The 27,150-nt window shown below is 43.8% G+C and overlaps 1 protein-coding gene across 9 annotated transcripts in view; it reads left to right on the top strand.

Moving 5' to 3' along the window:
- Positions 1-26,782, top strand: part of RAP1A (RAP1A, member of RAS oncogene family) — a 63,528-nt gene extending 36,746 nt beyond the window's left edge. For 8 of the 9 annotated variants that reach the window (XM_090026043.1, XM_090026046.1, XM_090026049.1 and 5 more), the window contains 7 exons: positions 7,062-7,145; positions 10,530-10,598; positions 11,765-11,821; positions 13,664-13,804; positions 19,207-19,350; positions 23,097-23,212; positions 24,790-26,782. In XM_090026043.1, coding sequence (XP_089882169.1) covers positions 7,089-7,145; positions 10,530-10,598; positions 11,765-11,821; positions 13,664-13,804; positions 19,207-19,350; positions 23,097-23,183 — 555 coding nt within the window. In that variant the 5' untranslated portion in view covers positions 7,062-7,088 and the 3' untranslated portion in view covers positions 23,184-23,212; positions 24,790-26,782. Of the gene's footprint in view, positions 1-6,313; positions 6,338-7,061; positions 7,146-10,529; positions 10,599-11,764; positions 11,822-13,663; positions 13,805-19,206; positions 19,351-23,096; positions 23,213-24,789 lie in introns of those variants that run through there. The other variant, XM_090026052.1, reaches the window with a different exon arrangement.
- The last annotated feature ends 368 nt before the right edge of the window (positions 26,783-27,150 follow it).

The raw sequence follows: 27,150 nt of genomic DNA, 5'->3' as shown, positions 1-27,150 counted from the left end.
TGATACATTTGAAGACTTCCGTTTTTTCCATAGCAAATTAACAACCAACGTAACAGCTTTCTTGTAAAATGTCGAAGCTGGAAGAAATACTTAGCATGCTGAGAAATCGCTTCGTGCTTTGCTGTAATGCAACCACTACTCAACAGCACAGCTACGCAAGGTTGTGAATGTAAATGAATGATGCTATGTGTGACTGAAGATGACGGTGGTATTCAGATGGGCATAATGCAGTTATCCAGATTAAAGCCAGGCAGCTTATTGCATGGTAATGCCTGTGCACAAAGCCTGTACCCTTTGGTGCAGTATAAACCGATGCTAATACACTTACCAGAGTGCCTTAAAGTAATTGAAACACTCGGATCCTAAAGTGGCTGGGTCCTTGGTAGTAGAATAATCATAAGTGCTCACACAGTCTTGGTTTCCTTTTCAATTTGAAAGAAGTTAACTGGCAAAGCCTGGAACCAAATGAGAGGTCAGTCTTGTAATGCTCCCACCTGAAACTTTCCCAGAAGCATTCTGACTATAAATATGAAGTGAAAAACTTTGCAGCTAAATTTAATCCCTGACTTGATTACTTTGCTTTTTTCTGGGTGGGACCGAGTGTGGGGTTGTCTGCAGAGAGGGGTAAACTGGGTAGAATAAGGGACTTTTATGCTTCCTTCAGCATGCAGCATCTCTTAAGTCCTATGAAGAGACCTTTTTTTCTGTGCTATCTAAATTTAACTGAAAAAAATCCCCTCTCATGTTCTGTGCAAAATGATGGCTTTCAGGAAGTCAAATAGAAGGAAGTGAATATCGCTACTTGGGGAAGTTTTTCAGCCAGAAGAGTTTAAATAAATACTCTGTTGTCAAAGTTATAACCATAAAAGCCTCCTCAAATAACAGTTCCGAAATGTTGCTCGGTCTATTTTTGGATATTTAAAGTTGCCCAAGTGGGAAATCCCTTTCAAGCAGATTTAGTTTCACTTTTTTTTTTTTACAACCTTGTGGACTTTGCAGCTTCCCATAGGCTCCAAGAGCAGTCTAGAAATCCCCCCATGGCGTGCAAGGTTAGGGGCAGCGTCATTTCAGGATATTCATCTGTGCAATCTGGGGGAGCAGGGCAAGGCATGAGATAAAGGATTTAAGAGAACTTCAGTCTCAGACAGGCAAGTATTGTTTCTGTTTTTTAGTTTGAAAATGAAGCTCAAATCAGGTTCTCTTGCTGGTGGGAAGTCAGAGAAAATGTGTGCACATCCTTACACTCAGGCTGCGTACAAATTCCCCCCGCCAGTCTGTGTCCTGTTCAGCTCATAAGAGGAGCTGTGGGTCTCTCCTTCCTGCAGGGCACAAAAGGGGAGGTTGGGAGATCTCCCCAGTGATGGCTGTTGGACTGCTTTCAGCTTGCAATAGGCAGGTAGTGTGACAGACAGAGGACATCGTTGGGCACTCACTAACCCTCTGTCTTGCTGCTGCTTTGATGAGAGGAGCTGATAAGGATGCCCTGCTCTCCATTTGGCAAGTGCATGCAGTTAACCTGTCGGCGTCCATCACGTACAGTGTTCGGTGTGTACTCGGTGAATCGCATGCGGTGCTTCTTCGGTCTGGTTCGCTGGTAACTTCAGTTGAACATGTCATTTTTAGGTTGTAGAAGTCAACTCGGCATAATGCTGAACTTCTCCTGTGTTCCCTCAGGCCCCCTGCAAAAAAATAAACGGTGCCATAAAACCAATTGTAGTTGCTACTTCGCAAGAAATGGTAGTTGAACCCAGAATGTGTTGCTCTGCCCCTTAGATTACTTTTTCTTGCCATGCATATTAGCAAGCCCTCTTGCTGTTTGTCTTGAAAATGCCATTTTTCCCCCTGTTTACATATAGTACTGCACTTTCTGTAGAGTTTTATGTGAAATACTTTAGGTCACTGAAGAACAGATGAGGCACAGATTTTTTTCTGTTTTTAACATGGTCAAAAGTCATTCAGATACGTGACTACTAGAGTGAATAGGGGTGTGATATCTGAAGAGAGGAGTAGATGATCATTCTGCCAGTGTACATCCCCTGAACACTTCTGGTATGAGAGACCAGTGCTTGGGACAACGTTGCTGGCCAAAGCAGTGAGTGGGTAGAGGTCCCAGCTGCAGTCTTGAGAGAGGGATTTGGTTTGGTCTAAATTTAGCAAGAACCTGTCTGAATTATTATGTAGAGCTTCATGGCATATAACACGGAGCACGGGGAAAATTACAAATGTGTGACATGACTTTGCACTTGTAAAATGCCTTTGATTCACATGCTTTGGGGAAGTGATTTGCCCAAGATTACCCAGAGACCAAGCAGGGAGCAGAACCCCGCCCTGTCCTACAAGTCCGCACTCATTGTGGTTGAGTACTGAGTACTGTGTCCAGTTTTGGGCTTCACAATTCAAGAAGGATGTGGAGAAGCTTGGGAGAGTCCAGAGAAGAGCCACGCGCATGATCAGAGGTCAGGAAAGCAGACCTTATGACGACAGGCAGAGAGCCATGGGGCTCTTTAGCTTGGAGAGGCGCAGGCTCAGGGGTGATCTGATGGCCACCCATTAGTTTCTCAGGGGTGACCACCAGGATCTGGGGGGACGTCTGTTCACCAGCGCGCCCCAAGGGATGACGAGGTCGAATGGTCATAAACTACTACAAGACCGTTTCAGGCTGGACATAAGGAAGAATTTCTTTCCTGTCCGAGCCCCCGAGGCCTGGAACAGTCTGCCAGCGGAGGTGGTTCAAGCACCTGCATTGAACACCGTCTCAGAGCATCTCAGTGCTCTGCTCCTATAAAGAGGGGAGGTGCGTAGCACAGCACTGAGGCACCTGCTACCTATGGAGCAGTAAGTAAGGAGCCCAGCTGCGGGTTGCCAGGGCAACTAGTAGAAGTCAGCTGACAGGAAGGGGCAGGGCCTGGCCCCTATACAATTCCCAGGCTGAGGCCAGGCAGGAATTTCCCTACTAGCAGCTGTAGAGGAAGGAGCTCTGTCGGACTGACCAAAGAGGAGAGGCTAGATCGCAGGTCTAGCTGTGAGACTGGAGGAGGGATAGAGCACCCTTGATGTGGCAGGACTAATATTATAGCTAAGTGGCTTGGATTTATGTTGTAGCCAAGAGGCTTGAGTTTCTGTTTGCTGTTGACACCCGGTGGTTTGGGTGAGGCGATTAGGGGTTGGAGGAGTCCTCATTGGGGCTCCATGCTCATGTGAGGACCCTGGCGCCAGAGGGGGCGCAGCATTTGGGGGTGCACTGACCTAGGGGAGTGGAGAATTGGAAGCCAGGTAAGGCCGAGGCTGCCTGAGCCCTGCAGGAGGTTCAGGACCCTGAGGAGGAGATTTGGGGCCAGGCATGGCTATGGCCACCTGAGCCCCAAGGCTGTGGAAGCCCCAGAGCAAAGGGGGCGGTGAGAAGCCCTAGAGCAAAGGGGCGACGGAAGGCCCTAGAGCAAAGGCAGCGGAAAGCCAGAGCGCCTGTGGGGTGCAGGGTGCGGCACAAGCTAAAGCGCCTGTGGGGCGCAGAGAGTGAAACAGACCAAACAAGGTCCGGTACATCAGCAAGGCTTGGGACGTGGTACAGGGGTGGTTGGAGCCACACATTGCCCATAAGACCGGGGTGCAGGGAAGCCCCATTGTAAAAACAGAACACATGACAGTAGGAGAAAACTGTGTCCAACAGGACAAAAGGCAGCCTCCCTTTAATATTTAAAATCAAGACGTGGCAGGCGAGATTTGAGGGTGCTTGAAGTAAACTTGGCATGGTAAGGGTGCCAGGGGAGATCACGGCCACTCCTAGGACCCCGCTTCATTGTATTTTCAGAGTGCTCTCTGATTGTAGAGCAGCGTAATAATTCGTGGCTTTCCCTGCCATCCTCCAGTGAGTAGAGTAACTTGCAGAATTTCACCCCGATGTGGATACAGATTGATGCACTGTTAAATACGTGGCTGACGACAAGCCTAGTGGTGGCCGTACAACTCCTGTGAAGTAGGTAGTTATTCTAGTTTGTGGCCATCATTCACATACTATGTATAATTTAAAAGGAAGTGACCACTGCAGTGGATAAGATTGGGCTTAGCAGGCCTCCTCCCTCTAATTTCCGTGATTTCTTTCTGTCACTGTGTGGCCAGGTGGCGGGTCTTGAACTTAAACTATTCGTCCGAGACAGTAGCCAGCTCTGCCTCAGCCTCCTCCTTCATAACCTTGGGCCAGACGCTTAATCTTTCTGACCTCATTATCTCGCTTTTACACACAAGGGTAAGACTTCCCTGTGTCACAAAGGGGTTGTGAAGATGAATGCATTGTCTGTGAATTGTTTGGGTCCCACAGTGGTGGCAGCTGAGGCAGTGCCTGACTGGATATCTGGGTATTTGGACCTTTATTTTAAAAAAAAAAGAAGCTTGCTTTCAAGTATTTCTGCAGAGAATTTCTGTCGTTAATTACTTTTATTGGATTCTTTAAAAATAGAGACTTGGTATATTGTAGCATGTGAAGTTTTTTTTTTTTTTTCTTGTGGATTTCCACTACAGACTTGTACGGAAGAACACAAAGGATGCAGATACTTCAGAAGCCATTAACTGTTTCTTTCTATACATGTCAGCCTGGCCTAAAGATGCTAGTGGCGCATTCTTTTGTGGCTGTCTCAAAGAGAGGACTTCAGAGATGCTGCTTGCGATAACTAACATCTCTCTATTCACAGTTCCCAATTTCTAACGCTAAATGATGCATGAGGGCACAGAGAGCTTAGCAGTGCTGTAGTGTTTTTATTCATTTTGACAAGTGTAGAGATGATTACAGTAACATCTTGCAGCATTTTAAATGTATTAGCACCTATTTAGTAAGATTTGTACAAAGTTGCATTGAGAGTTGCCTTGACAATGAGTGTGCTGCAGTTCCTTCTCAGCGTCCGAGTTACTGATGCCCTGATTCGGGAAAGTAAACCCATGCAAATGCAGCTTACGGGCTTTGTTAGTTCAGGTTTAAGACTGGGAAGGCAGTATATCCAAGGCAGTATATAGATTGTAATAATGAATTGCAGGTTAGCAAAATGGTGGGTTTTCACCCAGTTTTGGTGTACTGCAAGAACAAAGTTTTGGGTTCAGGTCCTTTAACTGGTAAGGGCGTAGGGTAAAAATGTGATGGCATAAGACCTGCAAACACTGCAAGACATCGAGTGGGCTTTGTCCCATTTCTACCAGCCAGTGACTCAACTTGCTCTTCCTGAAGGAGCCATCTTCCCGTACCTGCTGTTCAGGCAAAGGATTCAGATTGCTATTTCTTCCTTGAGGGGCCACTGACCACAACACGCCAAGCTTTGGGGCTGAGCGCCTTGCACCCTGTGCGCCCATCTTTGGATAGGACTTGCTTCATTGATCCAAATTCAGAGGTGCGTGGGCAGGTCAGGGTTTGCGAGTGGGGAAACCTGTTCAGATGTCCGCATGACATCTGGCATACACATGTAACCCAGTTGTACTCTTCTACCAGTGCCTAGCATTAACATGGTTCAGGGGCTACTTGCTCCTCCCCTCCAAGGCAGATGGAACTGTTTTTCTCTTTTCCAGTTTGGTAATTTGGGGGAACATCTTTGTCTTGATGTAGCTCCCGGCGTGGGTCAGTTGTGAACCAAAATCAAATATGTGCCACCAAAGGTCAAGAGTGTAAAAGCCAAGTTCCTTATTTGCATAGCATCTTTGGGGATTTAGGACTGATTTTTCCACTAGCAGTAAACACTGTGCCTTCATAGAGCAACCTCCACATTTCTTTTCAATGTAAGGATGTTATAAGCTTCGTCTCAGTTTTATGCCTGTATCAACTGGCACATCACAGAGGTCACAATGAATCTGTGGCAGTGCTGGGAATATGAGCCAAGTCTTCTGTGCACTGGGTTGATGCCAGTGAGTAAGATGGCATAAGTTGGATCTTGCTACAAAGAAAAAACCGTGGTCTTATTAGTTGTAAAAATAACAGCTAGGAAATCCAGTAAATAATGTGACACATTAGTTTGAAATGCCTCTGAGAAGTGAAACCTATCCAGACTCATAGCATGCGTGTTTTTGAATCCTTACTTGGGAAGAACATGCTATCTTACCGGAGAAGAATGAAAAGATAATTAGCGGGTGATGTCATTGTTTGCTTGGGCTCTGTTGATAGGGGCAGCTGAGCCTGGCGTATAATATAAACTCCATGTAAAATGTTTATCACTGCTGCTGTCATTCTCCTTATTTGTCAGGGAAGCTTGATGAGAATGAGAACTTTTCTGGGGCTGCGCAACCAGTTCAGGGAGTTGAAAGATTTCCATAAAAAGGCACAGGCGTTGCTTGGAAGAGCTGAGAGGCTTCTGGGTTGGCAGCAGTAAGTTAGGTCTGACCTTTTTCAGGAAGAAAATATTGACCCAAACCATTCCTTGTTGGGGAGGGCAGTGGGTGAAGTCAACTCTGCACTTAAAATTTGCTAGTTTAATTGCCTGTCCTTTTTGCTCTTCAGTGTTGGGCATAAGGAGGGAAGGGAAAACAAGCAAGTACTAATATTCTCCACAGCTGGAGGATAAATGCATGCGCTGTCTATGAATCATTGCAGCAAAATGTGCTCCCCTTAGTAAGTTTGTGTTTGAGCAAACCTCAACACGGGAGAGAACAGATTAGATTTGCACTTGTCCTGGGAGAGTGCCAGACCTGAGGTTTTGGTGCCCTAGGGGAAGCAGCAAGTTCCAGGACTGAAGACACCTTGCAAGTTTCCTGGAAGGCTTGAATAATTAAAATTCTTTAAAACAAAGACAAGTAACAATAACACAACTGCATGCCTGGCATCCTGCTGAAGACAGTAGTGAAAAAAACCTTCCGCACGCTCCGTGATGTGAAGGCTGAGGCAGTGGTGGATGGAGGAAGCGAATCATCCAAAGACTGCTTCCCAGTCCTGCTGCTCCCGGGTGGAATCGCAGTAGGTTTCCCTGTTACGGCTGCAGAGACCGTACAATGCATGCTGTGCATATTGCAGGAGGATGCAGAGCAGCTTTGAGATGATGCGACGATGCTTGCAGTCACATGCCTAATGCCATGTTTTGTCTCCCATTTTTCAGGTTGTCAGTATTTGAACAGACCACATCATGCGTGAGTACAAGTTAGTGGTCCTCGGGTCAGGAGGCGTGGGGAAGTCTGCTCTGGTGAGTTGCGTTGGTCAGTACGTCACCTTGACATCACTGGCACGTCTGAGGGCATTTGGGAATCGGTTGTGCCTGCTTACAAATATTGCTAACAACGTTGGGATCTTTTTAGAATTTTTCAGATACCTTGCAGGGTCTGGCTGCCAATTGTTGAGCCACTGCAGTAGCTGCAAGCTTAGCAAGAGATTTTTAAAAGATTCCAAATCTTTCAAGGTGGAGCATCTTCCAGGAAGAGACTGATTGGACCGCACCAGATTAATTAACATTTCACTTAGTCTATATAGCATGCAGAGTATAGCAGATAGTTAGGCATGTACATCTGCAAGGGGTATATGTGCAACCTGCAGTAGAAGTGAAGCCCAAAGACCATCGGCTTACATGCTGGTGGGTGGCTGACGGCTCAATGGAGCCTTTTAGTATCTCCCTGTCCAACGACAGAAGGATCAAAGTGGCCTGATGGCAGCTAGCACTGTGGAAGGAGGAGTTGCCTCTTCAGAGTGGTTTGCATTACAGTGTTGACAGCACAGTGAGTTCGCTATAAGAGAGATTCAGACGCTTGCTGTAGGTGCTTTGCTGTCTGTCACCAATCAGTCAGCCAGCTAGCTCACTGCCGAACGGACTCTGGACTGGTGGAAACTTCAGAGAAACACCCATTGGCCTGGTCGCTTTTCTTGTCAGGATGGGTATAGCTTATTGGTTATCTGAAGCCAGGCAGAAGTCAGGTGCAAGCAGAGGTTGTGTCCTAGAAAAGTTGTCTTTTCTTGGATCCTTTCACTTGGGCGAAGCTGAGAAGCTAATGCACTTGGTAAATTGCCGATGGAGTCCAAAGGGCGTGCGGAAGGAGAGAGATGGGATGTAAAGCACATCAGGCTGCTAAATAATGCAGCTGGTGCGATGCACTCTGGAATAGAAACCCGGTAGTAACCTGTGGCAAATGTGCAAGTGTAGAACTTTGTTTTTAAAAATGACATCTTCACATAAAGCCCTGTTCTCCCTCAGCAACTGAAGCAGTCAATATGGAGAATTTTTTGCCAGTACGCTTTGAGGGCTGGTTTGTGGAAGGCTTATAATGTTCCTGATTTAGGAGCTGTACAATAAGACGCACAAAGAAAATGTCAGGCAAATGTTGCATTTATTTGAGATATAAAAGCTAAATTGTCCAGTGGTCATTTTGTGTAACTGGAATATGCACGAGAGGGATTTTTTTGTAAATGCTTAGCCTTTAAGTTAAGGCCTCCATTAACTAGTTAGACCACTTCTATGCAAGAAATATAGTTTTGTGTTCGTTTCTTTAATATAAATATTGCATGTGATGAGTGTGGGTCTTGTATCTTCGGTAGCAGGGCAGATCGGAGTACGTGCATTCAAGTCAGTGACTTTATCACTACCGGTGGTGCAATGAGAAGGGAATCTGGTAAATAGAAATTTAGCGAGCTCTTTGTGTGGCAGCGTAGATACTGCCTATACAACTTTGCTCTGACGTACTGATAATGGGACACAATAAGTGCATGTCAGCAGCTGGCACTGCTGAGAGAACAAAATATTTGGCTTATGAACATCAAGTTATTTAAAAGCAGCTGAAAAGGAGAGTTTCCAGAGTGGGAATTAAAATTGTATTGTGGACGAGATTCAAAGAAGCCATTATAATAGAAGTTTATTAGTGGCTACTTTACATTTCCTTGTCTTCCAAGTAGTTACGCTGAAATAAATTGTAAAGAAGATTGTATTCACATTCAGTGTTTCATTTCTCTGTTGAATTCCAATACAATATCTTGCTTTTCTACTGCTAATTCCTGTTTTAACTTCCCAAAATGCCTCTTGTGCAATGAAGCCCATTTTCCTGCCTCCTGGCAGTGATAATCCTTAGGAGAAAATCCTTAGCAGAAAATCCTTAGGAGGATGTTATTTTAAAGTAAAATAATTTTGAGTTAAAATTTCCAATAAAAGTAATTTTAAAAGCATTCTTCACAAACAGCAGTTTCCTGCATCTTGGCTTTCTGCCCATAGTATCATCAGTATCCACTGGCAAATGGTCCAATGTGTAATAGGAGAACCACAGAAATTAAATATGTTAAATCACAAACAGTAATGTGTTGCAGATGTGACTGGAGAGACAGGAGCTGCTAAACCTGCTTCTTTTCTGTCCTGAAGCCTAACTTGCAAACATGGGATAATTACTCATAGTATGCTTTGGGACCTGACTGCATTGCGTTTTCAAGTGGTACCCTCTTGGATCGTACCGTGTTGAAAAATCCTGACATGGGATCAGTGCAATCTAAACCACTGCTGCTCCATATGCTTTGGCTTCTGGCGCCTTATATAACCTCATTTACTGCATTACGGAAGATAATGGTGTTCCTGGGATCTTTTTATTTGAAGGCAGGTCTGAGATTCCATCTCAGCATAGTAGGGCAGTGTCACGGGAACGGGGGCTTTGATCCTTCTCGGGGATGGAATAGGTTTGGCTGGTGAGGCAGAAGGACTTGGGAGAGGGAGCGCTGAAGGAAAACATTTTGAACAGGAAGAAAGCAGTTTTCTACCTCTTGTATCTAAGACAGCGCAGTTTCCAGAATACAGCAATGCCTTTTGTAGATGACTGTCCATACAGTTCTCTTTCCATACCTGAAACTCCGTGTTTAAGGAGCAGTAACATGTTTCATCCCTAGTGAACAAAAATGCCTTCCCTTTGTTTGGACAGACTGTGGGTGCCAGGTTGTGACTTAAGAGAGTTTCTATCTAGAAGAGTGAGAGAGGCTGTTTTTGAGAGTGAGTTTGTATATTTATCCTGACTTTAAAGAGATGCAATAAGTACCAGATTCTTGGCAGTTATCCACTATTATATGTGCAAAAAACCCTTGCAAACATTTACTGCACCTTCCTGTATAGGTGATGTAGATTTTATTCTTACCAAGAAAATGAGGAATGGTGCTTGCAGCTGTCCTTGGTTACGTGGCCAGTCAGTGGCAGAGCTAGCGTAACAGCTGAGGTGTTTGTGGTTCAAAGACCCAGCCTTCTCGGGATTATACGAACTTCCCTGGGAAGGGAAGACGAGCCCAACTGACAATGGAGCTATTATTCTGTGTTCAGAATTGCCCAAACAGTGGGATCAGTAGAGATCTGGCTGGCCATTCGCCATGCTTGGTGCTTCGTATATCCACTGCTTAACCTGATTAAAAGTTGCATACATTTTTGCCGTCCTTTTGGGTGACAGTTGTGAGAAATGTTTTTTTTTTTTCCCTTAGGCCTGACTCAAAATTTCTGACTGCTTGGAGTTAGCCATACTAACTTTATGCCATGGGCTGTTTTTGAATAACTGCTGCTTGAAGAACAGTAGAGTTCCCTGATTTGAATTTCATCTTTAACTTTTTTCTCTCTTTTTTGCAGACTGTACAGTTTGTTCAGGGAATTTTTGTTGAAAAATATGATCCCACAATAGAAGATTCGTATAGAAAGGTAAAAATAAAATGGTGATTATTTCTGTTGAGTCTTTTATAAGTTCTTATCCTTTTGTTGTTATCACAGCTGTTACAATTCCAAAATTCCAGCTCAAGTTGATAGAAATTTAATTTGAATGACAGAAGGCCAGTTGGATCCTTTTTGGTGTCACAGTATTGGCTCTTTAGGACCCAGTTCTGGAAATTGTTCCATGTGGCTTTATCCAATGGCTGTATAGAGCAATGGTCTCCAAACTTCTTTGATTGCACACCCCTATCAGTAAAAAAAATTTTTGAGCACGCACCCCCAATATATGTATGCTTATATAAATATAAATAGAAGTGCTGATAGTTTCTTGCCACACCCCAGTGGATTGTCTTGCGCACCCCCTGCGGTGTGCCCACCCCACTTTGGAGACCACTGGTATAGAGAACTGTGCAGACCCTAGGTCTTGGTGTCCTCCATGCCCAGTTCACCATACTCTACTTACTCTTAAATAAGGCATCGTTTGCCATTCAGCAGCATTTATAACATTCCTTAATGTAAGTAAAGGAAATACCACAAATATCACACTAGATTTGATTACTTGAAGCATAGTATTCTTTTTTTTTTATTTTTAAGTAGCAACCTCATGAGTGTTTAGTTGACATGAGCGCTGCTGATTTTGAAGGCATATAAAGTTCTTCGCTGCCTTTTTGGAAGTAAGCTTGTAATTGCAAAGCAGAAGCATTATCAGAAGCCTTGACAAGTGGCTCTGTTCCTGTATCAGTGGAGCTGCATTCTTCACTCAGATTGATGTAAAGTGTCCCATTGTTTTAGAGATTAGAATAATTGTCATAATTAAAGGCCCAAAAACAGAAGGCTGAAAAGACCCGCTGCTTTTTTTTTGTGCGTTTGCTAATTAAAATCTAAAAACCCTGTTAAGCGCTCTGTAGTTAAGATTTACCTTTCCTGAAATTAACTTCTTTGATCTAAAAAATTTTCAGTGAGCAGAGCACTTAGAAAATACCAGGGTGTAGCTGCAAACTGAGTTTGAGTTTTGACTTGGGTTTTTTGAAGTGGAGATGTAAAAGACAATAGATATTACAGGCCTTTTTGGGTTTTGACTCTGTATCTAAAACTAGGGCACATTTGCAGGTATGAAAAACATTAATGTTGTTTGTCTCTTTTCTCTTTTCCTCCAGCAAGTGGAAGTAGACTGTCAACAATGTATGCTTGAAATCCTCGATACTGCAGGGACGGTAAGAACATTTTCTCTTCCAAATCATTATGGAACTTTTAATGTCACAAATCAATAGCTGCTGGTACTCTAAACTACCATGTTGTGAACCTGACACCTAAAACACTGCCAAAAACAAAAGAAACCTGTGTGGTGCGGTTTACACAGCTAAAGTTCTCTCCCAGAGGGAGCAAGTGGGTTAGCTCTCCACGTGCTAAACCTCTTCTTAGAAATCAGTTGCTGCCTTGATAACAGGGTGATAACATTTGTAGGTTCTTATTTGCAGAATATTTTGCTACTGTGCTTGTGTCAGCTGAGTGCTAGCTAGTGCTCAAGTGCACAAAGACAGGCTGGTCCCTGCCCCAAAGAGCTTGCAGCTCTGTTTAAGGGTAAGGCCTGTGTGTATGGAATGAGCAGTATGGGGACAGGCAAGAGTGACCGGAGTGGGATCACATCAGGCTGTGAGTACAACTTGAAGGGTTCTGAATCACTGAAGTGGGCTTGGTTAAAAAACACAGATGAAGCCAGGTTTCCTCGCCTTGATGCCTCCTTTCTCATTGCAATTTACTGCCTCCATGCTGGGGCCTGTCTCCAGACAGTGCTGAATGAGACATCTCCTCCTCTTCCTCCTTCAGTTGGTCCCCTGCTAGAGAGGACAGGATGAATAGGGGCATGTCCAGAATATTTAGGCAAGTTGGGTGAGGTTCTTGCATCCAGTCCTCCGTCCATGACCAAAAGGTTAATAGATGTAGTTATTTCTGCTAGCCTGAAAGCAGGGCAGGTTGGGGTAACTGGTTACTCTCAAAGTGCCACCTTGCCCTGTCTTCTTGCCAAAAGGTTACAGTTGGGCGTAGGCCTATGGGATTTCTTCTCTCCTGGCTGGGCATCTCTTCCTGCCCAGGTCAGTCCCCCCCCAAGCCTGCTCCAGGTGAAGCTCTTTCATCCCCTCTCCATCCACCATCTGAGAAGGTCCTTAAGAAAATGCAAAAAGCTGTCCCAGTGCCACTTCATCATCCTGTGGGAAGGTGCCACTGAACAGGCAGGCTGTAATGGTTGAGAGAGCACTGTGGGAGGAGGATCTGTTGCCTTGACACACAGTTGCTGTTTGTTTTACAAGGCACTTGAATACCATGGTGTTGAGAGTGGCACACAGCGAGAGAAATGCCAAGCCTTGTTATTAGGATTTCTAGCAAAGGCTCTTTTCACTGACTTGGACTAAAGAAAGCTCTCGGGTCTTGGATGCATAGGTTTCCTAACCTGTCCTTGCAATAACTTCATGTTTCATTGCATTGAGCCTGCAAGAGGTTTGCATACTGCAAATGGCTGCTGTGTAATTGTGTATGTTTGCTGGGACCTTCTTTCTCCCACGCACTGGTCTTCATGAGTCCCATGTGTGACACCTAGGCCCAATAGTGTAAGAGGGGATTGAACATACAGTCTGTGTCAGTTCTCTTCCTGTTGCTTTTGGCTGGTTTACTGATTTGGGAGAGAACACATCTATATCTAAAAGTTCAGTGCAAGTATGGCGATTAGGTCTTAATTCTTCTTTTTATGGTTTAGGATGCATGTTAGTCCATATTTATCACTGCAATTTATCTCTCATTCTGTTGCTTTTTCTGTTTTATTTCCTGTTCCATGAACACTTCCACCTCCCCCTTCCTCCTAAGGCAAACAACAGAAATGAGAGAGTTGAACTCATGTTTTTATTAAATTCTTATGCTTCATTTGGATTTCTGCAAGGGGTAGAAAGGTGCATTTAGATTAGCTGCTACAATCTTATCTTGTTACAATAAAAGTATTCCTTTCTAAATGCTCATTAGCTGCATTAAATAGCTAATTACCTTTTTAAAATGTTTGATTACAGGAGCAATTTACAGCCATGAGGGATCTCTATATGAAGAATGGTCAAGGGTTTGCACTAGTATATTCTATTACCGCACAGTCCACATTTAATGACTTACAGGACCTGAGGGAACAGATTTTACGGGTTAAGGACACTGAAGACGTAAGTAAAACGCTCTTGCTTTGTCAGAAATTTTTTCTGTAGCTAAATAACCAGTCATCTGTTTTTGAACCAAGTTGCTGGCTGAAGGACACTTCCCTAGCAATGGGCTTTATAGTTCATAGCTCTTTCCTGAGAACGGTGGGAACTGTTACATACTTTTTGGAAAATCTGTCCATTTGGTTTTTAATGGTATCCGTTTTGAACATCCTCATTTACTTCCCTTGAGATATGATTATATTGAAAGTAAAATTCCTATTAAAAATTAAGCTCATTTTACTGTATTTTTCTCTAACTTCATAAGGTGGAAATTCATCCATAATACTCTGTTAAGGATAGTTACTACTGCAGTTGCCCTCTGAGGTCTGATGGTTCAGATTTCCTAGACTTTTGGTTTGTGGGACTGAGACTGTTCAGAAGGCCTTCAGGCACGCTGGTGTTTGCTGGAGGTACCTGCCCACCAAGAATTTACTTTTACATTGGCTATCAAATGCACAACTGCTTCTAATTCCTGGCCAGTGTGTATCCCACAGCTGAAAGCCTTTTTATCTCAGTGTCTGTTCCAAGGCAAATCCTTGTTCTCTCGTCTCCGGTGTGAATAGAGCATTTCAGTCCACAGGGCTTTTCATAAACGCTGCTTCAGCCTTTTTGAAGTTCAGTTGCTCCTATTTCTACAGCTTCCACCGTTCTTCCGTCTCAAACAGCAACAGTGTCCTGCGTTTCTGAGTTTTTGAAGTTTATAAAACTATTGTCATTGGCACAGCATGTTGTTACAGCTTGGCTGACAGTTTTCCCCTGCTCCTTTTTACAAAATATAGAATATATATCCTCAAGGTTGATCTTGTAATGTTTGTTGCCAAGATGGAATTACCTTAGTTTGTCTTGGGCTGTTTCATGTACACTGTACTCTTTTAAATGGTCCACTGCTGGTAGGTTTTATATATACTGGCATGTACATGGCAGTACTTCCAGGGTAGAAGAAAATTATTTCAGGCTTGAATTTTAGGTATTCCCTTGTGGAAATAGAGGCTGCTAGTCTAGGTCTGAGTACCTAGATATGCCTCCTGATTTAAAAGAGATGTAGGGCTGGTAGTTCTCTTTGACTACAGTGATGTTGGGCGTTCGGCGGTCCCAAAAAAGCCTGCCACTCTCAAGTGTTTGCCAATGGATGACCTAATTGCAGGCACCCAGGGATGGAAATTCTGGTTTCAAACTCAGAATGTCCTTGTTCTTCCTGAATGTGCCTCTGTGTGGCAGGGGCACACTTCATAGGGTGCTTATAATGCCTGAAGTTTGACATGTGGGGCAGTGTATTTGTTGACTTGCGATGCCCAGGAAATCTAGCAGTTGTGTGCGTTAAAGAATTTTCTTTAGGAATGTATGGTAGGTCTGGAAGGGGTTTCTTACAGGGGGTTATCAAGTCCAGTCCTGTGTTGGCAAGCAGCTTATTCTTTTGAAAGTCTTGGCTAGTGATAGAGTACCATTCTTATTTGGCTTCATAGCAGTTTTTAATAAAATCATAGTTTTAGAACACAACCTGCATTGAGTGGTGATGCCTTGTTCCTTTTTTTATGTAATAGAAGTAAATGATTTGCCACGATGTAAAGGCCATGTCTCTGAACCCTCTTAAACGTTTGTTTCAAAGCTTTGCTACTTTTCCACTGGACCATTTCCATTCCATGGTGGATTTTTTTCACTGTATATTTCTTATAACTTGGGGCTGAAGTTGCAGGTGGGTTGTGGAGCAGCTGGGCTGAAATATTCAGATTTATGTGACCTTTTCATTTGTTGAATGTTAGATGGGACGAAGTTGAAATTTTAAAATCTTAGGACTAACAGTGTTAGTAACCTATTAAAAGAGCTGCCCAGAGGGGTGTGAAGAAGTTTGCATACTCCCACTGATGGTTTAAAAGTAGCTGCTCTCTTTGAAGCTGATTGCCTTCAGTTTGTATCAGTCCCTTGTCAGAGACCTGGGACACTAGAGGTAGCCTGTCATTCATGTTTCCTTATCTTCTTACACTCTATCCAGTTACTGCAGTGCTAAGGATCAGTAAATAGAGCCTGGGTCACGATTAGGCATTGTATGTAAATAGCCTTTTAGAAAAGAGCAGCTTGAACAACATAGTACGCTGTGCTGGAGAAAGATAAATGGTCCCTTGGTGCTGAACAAATTGAGGGAGTCTCAACTTTTGTTCCTGCCTTTAAAATGTCATTGTTCCTTATCTTTGGCTACCTTGTTTTCAAATGGCTCTGATACCCTCTTTGGTTTAACTGGCTAAACTTTTATTTAAGTAAAACTAATCTGCATTTAGGTGGGGATTATGCTTGCATAAAACCCTGGTAACATGATGCTTTTATTAGCATGTAGGTCAAAGTACTGAGCTGTTCAAGTAGCTACACTGCTAGCAGTGGCATCTGTATTCTGGTTGAGTTAACCTAACAGTGGAAATCATTGCTTTAATATTGGTTTGACTATCTAAAATTGATTTAGGCAGGCAAGGGCCTTTGAGTAGATATGATATCTTTTATTATTAGACCAACTGAGTAGCTGGAACTTTCTCCCAACTACACGGTTGGTCTAATAAGAGATATCACATCTACTCAAAGGACCTTGCCTGCCTCTGTCCTTAGACCAACATGGCTACCACAAAACCCCAGTAAAATTGATTTATTCATCTTAGTTGCTTGGTTGAAATTCATGTTTCCATGTCCGGGGGGGGAAAGTAACGTTCCTTTTGGAAACAACACTAAAGATGACACCCGTGCCATTTTGAATATGTACCTACATTGTGTAGGGTGCAAGGCTTTGATCTGAAATGGAGGTTTTGTCTCTTGTCTTTGACTTGCAGGTTTTTGGTGCAGAAAGCAAAACTTTGGTCACAAAAAAGTTGAAACTGTATTGTTTTGTGCTTCAAATGAAAATGAGTCTCAAATGTAGTGAACTTTGAGACCAATTTAGTGCAAAATGCAGCGTTAAAATAGTTGGCAGATGTTCCTGTGTTGTCCAACTGGTTTCAGGAAGTGGACAGTAACTTTATTTTCCGTCTGGAAAATGCAGGTTTTGTATGCAAAAAGTGTAAATACCCCAGGAAAGGGAGTGGTATACATACTCACTGTAAGCAGTTGAATAACTTTGTCTCTGCTTTTACATAGCTCAAAGAAAACCAGTAGTGCATGCTTTGTGGAAGGAAAGCACCACAGAGCTAGCTCTTACCTGTTCACTTCAAAATGCTCAGGGGACCAGAGATGTTTCATGCGTTGAGAAGGCATGTGATACGCAAAATTGAAAAGCAGGCTTCAAGTATTAATACTGTTAAGGCTTGTATTGCGCACAATTCTTTAAAGCCTGCTTTTAAATTTTGCACGTCACGCAAATCTCAGCTCAGCTCAGAGTAAAGGGAAGAAATCTCTGGTTCTTTGAGGATTTTGAGTGAATAGGGAACAGCCAGATGTGAAGTGTGTTCTGCTGCAGCTTTTCATGAAGATGTAGGAGGAATCTGACAGGAGATATAGAACAGAGGTACATCGTGTCATAGCGAGCATCACTTTCTTTTAGCATTTTTATACATTTTAAATAAAAAGTCAGGCCAGCATCTTGGGGCTTGCTCCCTGCCGCTTTCAAGGTGGCCTCTTCTGGGGAGCTCCTGGCCTGCTGAGGACCTTAATGTTGAGGAGGAACAGGAAAACCCCCAGGGAATACCTTATGTTGTTCCCATCTCAAAGATGTTGATTAGAAAGCTTTTAATGAAAGAGAGGTTCCTGGCTGAATTTGTAATCCTGAGAGGTTTGTGTTTTTAATTTCTTAACACAGTCAGTTACTTGCTGGAGTGGCTCGATGCTTATAGTCCTTAGAGTTTACAGTGCTATTACTTGAGTTGAAAAATGTTATACCTTATTGCATGCCGACAGCTGGCTTGGCTCAGTACAGCATAGGAGATAAATATTGCCCAGGCCCAGAGAGCTTACAAATATAAAAATTGTGGCCAGTTTAGTCTCTCTATTGGAGACCTCTTTGTTTCTGCCATTGTCTCTCCTGGCTTGATAAAGGAGAAATTTTCCAGTTATTTGGATATGCTTAAAGACTGGTCTTCTCAGCCTAATATTCCTGATTTATTTGCAAGTAATTAGAGTAACCAATGTCACTTTACTAAGGGTACTGTGTTTTTTCCTATCTCTCCTTCTGTAATGTAGCAGAAGGCCAGGTTTCCTCTAGGCACTTAGTCCCTCCTAAGGTAGCTCCGTATGCACACCTTGGACAGCGGGCAGCTTGATGAGGAGGAGTGGTTAATCCTTCAGTAGGCTGTTTCACAGATGATTTGCCTGCATCTCATATATGGGCAGCAGTCTCCGTTCACTGACCCTCTCCAGCAGAGCAGCGAGCCTGCGCTTGGCCGCTGCAGGCTTCCTACAAGGCTCAGCACAGCGAGCACAGTTTTTGACGTTAAAACAAAATGATCTATTGGCAGCGTTGCAATTACAGGAATAAGGGGCATGTTGAGCGGTCCTGCTAATTAAGACCCTGGTGCCTCTGTTCCGTGACGAGTAGTGACAGTTCATTTACTTTAATGTAGAAAATGCCAGTCGGCGATTGCTTGCATCTGCCCGTGCCGAATTCGTTTGGTCTTGTGTATGTGAGGCCACGTGCTTGTGAGACGATGCAGTCCTGCCTTTCCAGTGTGGACAGCCAGCTCCCATGGCAGCACGACCCTTCTAGGTGGCTAAAACTACTTCCTCCCATCCCATATATCCAGAGCAGGGCTTTCCAAAGGGTGGCGCATTTATTTCCTATGGTTTGACACCAGCTACGCAGGACAGAGCAAGTCAGGAGGGTTGACAGCCCACGTGTGCCTCACGACATGCTGCACACACTGCTGTCTCAAATAGGCTCAGCTGGCAGGCTGGCTGACCTCGCACCAAGGCTTTGAAAGGCCACGGAGTAATTTTTTTTGACTTGTGGAGTTTTAAGTATAGGCCCCAGAAAATACAGCTAGCCTAATTTAACCTCCTCAAATGGAAACGTCGCTGTTTGTCATCCGCACCACAAATAATTATCATTGAGCTTTGGGCGTGCGCGCATGGACTTTATTTTATTTTTTTCTCCTCTCTCTTTTTCTGCAACCTCAAAATATAACCTACCGTGTTAGTTCAGTTGCAGCTGTGTGATGGGTTTTACATATATACGTGTACATGCAGGCATGGGTATGCATGTATTTGTATACATTCATGCATAAGTTCATTTGTATGTATGTATATCCTATTTGTATTTTACTTGAGCCTGTTTTCTGTTGAACAAAGAAAGAGGGGAGAAAAACACTTGGGAGGTGGGGAGAGAGTCCAAACAGTGTTGGCTTATGTATTTCTCATGCTCACTTTTTTTCTTTTTTTTTTTTTTGTCATCTCCCCAGGTTCCAATGATTCTGGTTGGCAATAAATGTGACCTGGAAGATGAACGTGTAGTCGGCAAAGAACAGGGTCAAAACTTAGCAAGACAGTGGTGTAACTGTGCCTTTCTAGAATCGTCTGCAAAATCTAAAATCAACGTTAACGAGGTAACTACCCGCTGGTCCGCTGCCAGGCAGTAATGGATTGTTTCTGTCCGTGTATGTGTTGCCTTTTCCCGGCTAGTGTCAGTACCAGTTTAATGTGGTAGGAAGACGATTTGATACCTCCTCGTCCACTAGATTTCTGGTGCGTTTTGGAGCCCCAGGCTGCAAAGGTGTAAGAAGCACTGCCAGTCCCTTCAGGTCCTGAAACTGCTGTTTGCAAAGAAGTCTCTTCTGCTCCGTCCCTTAACTAGCAAAGTAGTGAGCCTTCCTGGGCTAAATGCCTGATGCAGCGTGCTTAGCTTATCTGGCAAAGTATAGACAGCAGAAGACCTCCAGGAAGCCCTCTCTACTGGGGGAATTTCAATTGGAATCAAGTTTGGATTTTTTTCCTAAAAAGAGACGTTCTTTGTTAAGATAGCAGTCTTCTGAATGGTTACGTCTTCTCTTTCCCCATCGTTAGTAATATATAGCATATGGGCTCAGTCATTTGCTTTCTCAGGTACTGCAGCATCTGGGTGCCCTACACAGCTGACACCTCGTTCCTCTAAAAGCAAGAGGTTTTTCCTCCCTTAAGCCGCTGTTTGCCTGTGGCCAAGTCCCATCAGGGGTGTGTTGTCCAGGTAGGCTTTTGACAAGTTAAATTGAGAAATCCCTTTGCAAATAGGCGTGCCTTGCCCTGCCTTCTCAGATAAGCAGCTTTGGACCCTCTGGTTTTGCCCAGCCTCCAGTAGGACTAAATCCCATAGCCTCACAGAAAACTCTGACTACCAGAGGTGCCAAGAGATAGCTGAGCCCCTTGAGGGGCTTGGAAGGTAAGGCAAAGCAACAGGATCTTGGACTGGGCCCAGAAGTGAATTGGCAGCTTGTGCCAAGTGCCAGCACTTAAGCTGTCAAGCTAGAACGGGAAGGGTCCTCCAAGCTGCACCGGTTCCAGCTCCAGCGGCCCTTAAATTCAGCCAACACAAAGTATCTACCAGAGTCTGCCTCAGTCCGGGTAGCTCAGCGAGCTGTACTCAGTCTGGAAAGGAAACTCTCCATGTTAGTTTTAAACCTGTATGAAAACTCAGATTGCAGTGAAGCTTCTGGGCCTCGACATGGTGTGATCTTTACTAGGATGCAAGAACATAAGAAATGCCACACTGGGTCAGCCCGCAGGTCCGTGTCATCCAGCGTCCTATAATTCACACGTGCACAGAGTGGGCGATTTGGTGAAAATCGGTGCAACCAGAGTGTACGTTTCACAGCGCATTCCCGCGTCCTGTGCAGAGCACTCGGGAAATCATGCGTTTTATGGAAAACGCATAAGATCTTCACAGACTACACGTTGGAAACAAAATGCTCTTTAGCCATAAACACCTCAGGAAACCCCAGGAACTGTGCAGGCAGGCAGAGATTCACTAGTAGCCAATGGATATGTTTAATTGTCTTGTGACTGCTTGTCTCAGTTGCTCACGAGTTGCAATAGAATCAGCCCTACTGAGTGATTCATATTTCCAGGCCCTGTGCTGCATGGTCATACGGGGAACATGAGTATTGTGGGCATTCATTTAATTACTACAATCATAATTTTTGGCCTTTTTTATTAATTTTGAACCGGTTTGCATGCTGAGTTTTCTCACTGCAGCCCAGCCCAGTTTCTGGGCCTTTGGTTAGCTAAGATTGTGTCATTGCCATATGCGTTTGCCTATGGGCTGCTACTAGAGTACTTTAGGATTTCCTTGGCCTGTAGCTACCAGGATGCTTTTAAAAACTTCCATTATGCCAGTTTGCTTGGTGCCTGTCCTCATGGTATCTGTCTCTGGCGGGACAGCGCTGAACACGATGCTTCTTTTTTCCCTGCAGTCTGGTTACAATAGACAAAAAAAAAGCCAGGGAAATCAAAGCAGAGAAACACTGCATTTCTAAAGCAGCCTATTGTGATGTTTGCTTGTTTTAAGAAATCCTTAAACAGAGGAAGCATTGGATCCTTGATTTTTCTGGCTATTGTTGGACTTTTCATTATCTAAAAATGAAACTTATAAAACCTATCACAGATACTGTAAACTTTTAGTGTTGTTCTTGGAAAAGCAGCTGCTGCACTTAGTAGCAGTTTCTTTCTTATCACATTTCTCTGACTTGCAGTGTTTAGAGAGTCTCGCTCTTGTATGATGACTGTCTATGCAGCCCCTTTGTCAAATTTTCACCCCTACACAGCTCATACAAAAGATATGGCCAAGCAGTTAGTGATTTGGGAGTTGCTTACATTTTTGCCTGCTTACCTGGATGCTGTAAGGGTTGCATGCTCTCCACTTGCAGCGGTTCTGGCAGGGGATATCCAGAATCACTTACAAAAGACACCTTGCTCCTGGTTAGTAAAAACTAAATACTGCTCACCAGCAGACAAAAATCCTTTCAGCATGCCGCCCTTTTCCCTGCAGTAACTTCCTGTTTTCCTATCTTGCCCGTATTCTTTAAATGCCGAACCATGTCTAGCTGCTAGGAAAAAGCTGGTGGCTTGACCTTAGTGGAGCACAAGCTGCTGTCTTTGCCTGCAGCTGACGGTGCCAAGCTGTGGAACAAGCCCAGCAGGGAGGGAGCGAGAGAAATGTAGACCTTCAAACTATTTTATTTTAAAACTTGAACACGGTGCTGCCTCTGTGGTCACATTCAAACCATTTTCACTTTGTTTCGGTGCTTTAGAGGAGATAACATCAGGACAGTATCCGATTTCCAGATGTTGCTGTTTATATACACAGCTAGTTTTTTTTTTTCCTTAAAGCTCCTTGGGATCGGCAGGAATTTGTGAGCCATCAGCCGCACCGGGGAAGGGAAGACGCAGACAATGAGCTGGGTGGGTTTTTCCGAGGGGATGCGGAACTCTTTGATAGCGTGACGTAGGCGGCAGCGTCCCCGCAAAGCTCGTTTTGCCATGAATAATCCAAGCCTCCCGGCGGGAAAAGGCAGTTGCAGCAAAGGCATTCAAGAGACGAACCTGTGCAGCTTTAGACACCAAAAGTGGCATCTCCCGGATGAGTCTGGGCTCTGGGCAGATATGTTGCTGTGTTTTGCTACTTGTATCAGTCAAGCCTGCGGTCTCCGGAGGGTTTGAAGTACAGGAGGCAATGTGGTGCGTCTCCAGTTGTCCCAGTGCGCACAGCAGAATTGCAACGTAGAACGTGGCCCTCCTGAAGGACAGACCAACAGAGACTACTTTAAAGACGAGCGTCATATATTGAGGGCTAAGCGTCTCACCGTGCTGGGCCTACTTTGGCGGGGTGTCTGGAATAAAGCTGCCGTGAAGCCAAACTAGATTAGCCTGAGAGGCAAACGCCAAGGTGATTCTCAGGGGCGTCAGGCCAATGCAGGGGCTTTTGCTACCTTCTGGCCTGCTTCTAGCAGGTCCAAAACAAAGGGATTATAGTCAGGATGCCCCTGTACTGAGCTGAACCAATTCAATCAGCTTGCCATTTGCATCCTGGTTTAAATAATAGCAGCTCTTCGCTGCTCTGACATGGACATGGGGGGCTTGTCGTTGCCTGAGACAGGCAGAGGTGAACTAAGCTACCTTCGGTGCATGCAAACTGTCCTGAGCTCACTCCACGTGCTGCTCCGTAATGGCTTTAGGTGCTTGCGAGGTTTGATTCCGGAAGCAGGCGTTTGGAGCCACCAGAGAGAGGTGCCAGCTTGCCAAGCAGCTGGGTTTGACCCATGCGTATTGCGGGTGTCATGCCTTTGCCTTGCGCTGTGCTAAATGCCCTTTTCCCTTTCAGATCTTTTATGACCTGGTCAGACAGATAAACAGAAAAACACCAGTGGAAAAGAAGAAGCCTAAAAAGAAAACATGTCTGCTGCTTTAGATCCCCACTACGCAGCAGCTCTGAGCCAGGTAAGAGGTGAGCGCCTGACTGCCAAAAACCCAGAGCCCTTACTTTGGCACCTCTTCTGCTCTGAAATCCCGGGGCCTGCCATGCCCCTAGTGTTGCTGCGGCTGCTAAAAGATGTGAGGACAATTGCAAATCGGTGTGGGCAGGACATGGGTTTCATTGGCAAAGAGATGAAAAGCAGCCCACCAAAAAAATCCCAAGGCTTGGATATGCACTATAAATATCCTTCCTGTGTATCTTGGCATGGCAGTCGGGGAGCTGAGAGCTGCTGTAAAGTGCTCTTAGAAGTGTTTCCTCAAGCTTCAGGCTTTGGATAGGGGGTATCACCTTGCCCGTGTCCCCTGCTGACATCAACATACGCTTCTCTGGCCCTGTCAGTCCCAAACAGCCTCGCAGGTAGTGGATCTTGCTTTTTTGTGATCTGTGAAATGAGGCACATTTTGCAGTCCTGCCCGTGGAAGGGTAGGGCTTTCCAGGAGGAGAGGCGCCTCTGCTGTTTGTCCCTCCACAGCCATGCGGCTTGGGGCCAAAAAGATTTCGAAGGCAGCCTTGCTTTCTCCTCTGCCTTGCTGCAGTGTCAAACCGTGTCAAAGCATCTGGTTTTGATACAGGTCCCAGGCTACTTGGTCTGAGAGCAGCCTCCTGACTACCCTGTTGGCTTCTCTTATTGTGGGGCTTTGACATGTTTTGGCCAGTGATTTTCATGTGAGGTTCACGTGGGCTAAGCTCTGTTGGGGAAGAAGGCTTAAAAAAGAAAGGAAGAGCATTTCCCGCCCCTTTGCCTTCCTCCTGCACCTTGGGCCTGCTTGAACTCGGGTTTCTTGCTGACGTTTAGCTGGGGTGCCATCTCCTGGTCTGTCAACATATCTGTCCAGCTTACATTTTTGGCTGCCAGGGCGTAACAGCAGCCTCACTTCAGCCAGCTTATTTTCACTGGAACAAATGCAATGATAAGATGGAGCTGATATGTTTAGTAGCATAACAGATGTGTTCCACTTGCCGCTTTAGCACAGGCTGAGTATCTGCACGCCACGTGCAGATAACATTGCCGCTTACTGGTGAGAAAGTGCACATATAGTTTTGCGGGCAAGGTATTTTATTCGCTACTAGTTAGCGTACTAATATTGCCCCTCAGTCTGATACAGGTGCTCAGAGTACCAGATTTTCCATTGTGCTTCCGCCCTAAGTTTCCTCTTATCGTGGTTTAAATAATCGGCTTGTTGCAGCCTAAGCTACCAGGAGGTAACTTAACACATTACACACAAAGGATGTTTTTTAGCAGGAGATGTGGTCGTTGTAAATGCAACATATGCGCCAGACTGCTGTGGTGCTGTGTTATGGATTTCCAGCATAAGTTGGAGCCGGATATATATAAATGTACATGTAAATCAGTGCAACGAAGTGAAATAGCCCTTCTTTGGCAAAACACTGTGCTTGTTCTGCTTTCCCTTTTATGGCTGATAATCAGGAAGAATATTGAAACCTTTTATTTAACATCTTTCATCTCCTCAATATTTTTTTTTTAAGTTTTAACTCTTTCCCCTCCCCTCCCCCTTCTCTCCGTTTTTACATATTCTAGATTGCAGGAATGAAGAACTGTTGCCCAATTGGAAAGTGCCAGCATTCCAGACTTCAAAAAAAATGACATAAATTAACGACATATCTGAAGAGGCTTCTCTTGTTTTTATATATTATGTGAAGAATTTAGATCCTATCATGGTTTGCACAAGGTCCCTGGAAAAAGGAATGGCTCTGTGTATATCTCTTGGAAAATTAAGACAATAGTATTTCTCCTTGCAATAGCAGTTAACAGATGTGAAGATAAATATAAATGACTCTAGTGTATGATTATACAAAAGAGCATGGATGCATTTCAAATGTTAGGTATTGCTACTATAATTAAAATTTCATATTGATCTTTTTATCATAATTCTTCCCCATCAAGCACTAAAAATGTTCAGCCATTATACTTTATATCTATAAACTATATAGATATATATGATATGAAATTTCCCTTTGAACTCACTGCAGCAAATAACTTTTTGAGTCATTTGACTTCATTTTATATTTAAAAGTTATGGATTATAATTTTCATTCTGCCATTATATTCTAATTAAAATGTTTGTGCATAATGCTTTGGAAAAATGGGTCTTTTATAGAAAAAAACTGGGATAACTGATTTCTATAGCTTTCAAAGCAAAAATATATAATATACTAAACCAACTCTAATATTGCTTCTTGTGTTTTAATGTCACAGATTAAATTACAGCTTTTATGAATAATTAAATTTTAGTACATTTTCATTTTGTTGGTGTGTTTTTTTGGGTGGTTTTTTTTTTTTGTTACAGTTTTCAGGTTTTAGGCTTTTGTCTTCTTTTTTTTTTTTTTTTTTTTTTTAAATAAGTGTTTCTGTGATTTCTTCCCTCAACTCTACAGTTATGCCAACAAGCTGTCTTTTCTCTCCCCTGTCTTGGGTGTATTTAAGCAGACTATGCAGTAAAGTACAGCAGCCTACTTTTAAATAGTTTTGTATATTCTTTTGGATGTTTAAAGACTGTATTCTGCTGCAAATATCCCTCTGTACAATTATTTTTATATGTAAAATTTAGTTTAATACTGTATCAAGGTCTAGTTTTTACTACGATCTTCAGTCTGACAAAGTTGTATGCTTCACTGGGGGAATGTGTGTTTTAACCTTGTTAATCTAAAGGGCAAGAGCCCAAGAATGAAGTGTTCCATTCAACATCTCCAACAAAACGGTGGATTTGAGTTGTTTTTTGAGTGAATACAAATGCACAGAGGCAACCAGCTGGTATTAGTTTTTTGACACGAACCTTGCAGCCAATATAAATACGGAAGAGGCTGGTAAATTTGTTGCAATGTGTATAGGGAGTTGAATGTGTTTTATAATCTCTGTTTCTCGCAAGTTCACAGAGTACAGGGTATGGAGAGACCCACATGTATTTATCAGGCTGTCTCCTCATTTTTGTGTGCAAGTGGGAGCAGCAGCACAGGTTGGAGATCTGCTGGACCCGATCACCTCTTCAGACTTATACTGTTAAAATGCTATTGGCTTTGGAGGACTGACCACCACGGCACATGCGAGTAAGTGAGAAGAGAGCCGAGTCTTCGCAGCGGGGCAGTGGAGTGTCCTCGGATAACCCCGAACGTCCCGATGGCGTCTTCTGTCCGAAAGATTTTCAGTTAGGAAACGAAAAAGTAACTGTAGCCAAAAGATTGTGCCTGGCACAGTTTTATTGGGAACCGTGCATGTGGGATTTCTTTAAGCCTGTTCTCTAAAGGTGTCATGCACCTGCCGAATTGTGCAGGGATCCCAATTTTCAAGTGCAGCCTGAACTAAAAGGAAAGAAAGAACTTGGACAAGAACGATGCGGAAAATGTCTGTCTGCTCAACAGTTGCTGGGAAAAACTTTAGTTGCTTAGCTGCTTCCCTTCACTAACCTAACTATGCACTTCCTTCTCTAGGAGGACCCGAAGCATGGTCTCTGCAGGTTAGTCGGTATCTTTACTAAATGTAAAGTTATTTTAGTAATAAAGTAATTTTAATGTAACTGCCGATTTCTTAGATGCGTGTTCTGTGGAAATCTGATCTCAACTGTGTCATCCACGGAGCCACTAGATGGTGCTTTAGGATAGCGTGATACGGGTAATGCAGCCACATAAATGCCATGGAAGGGGGAAGCAAGGTTCTTTGGGTAAATCTGATATCTTTTATTAGACCAACACAAATAGCTGGAAAAATTCTTCTTTGCAAGCTTTGAGTACAAACTCCCTTCGTCAGGCTTATGCTTCCTCAACCTGACAAATGGTATTTGTACCCAAAAGTTTGCAAAGAATTTTTCCAGCTATTTGAGTTGGTCTAATAAGAGAGAGCACGTTTACCCAAAGAACCTGGTCCGCCTGTGTCCTTAGAGCGACA

The sequence above is a fragment of the Crocodylus siamensis genome, chromosome 13, assembly GCF_052110815.1.
Source record: "Crocodylus siamensis isolate JL-2025a chromosome 13, ASM5211081v1, whole genome shotgun sequence".
Taxonomy (NCBI): Eukaryota; Metazoa; Chordata; order Crocodylia; family Crocodylidae; genus Crocodylus; species Crocodylus siamensis.
Note: the sequence above shows the minus strand (reverse complement) of the source record. Positions and strands in the feature narration are given on the sequence as shown.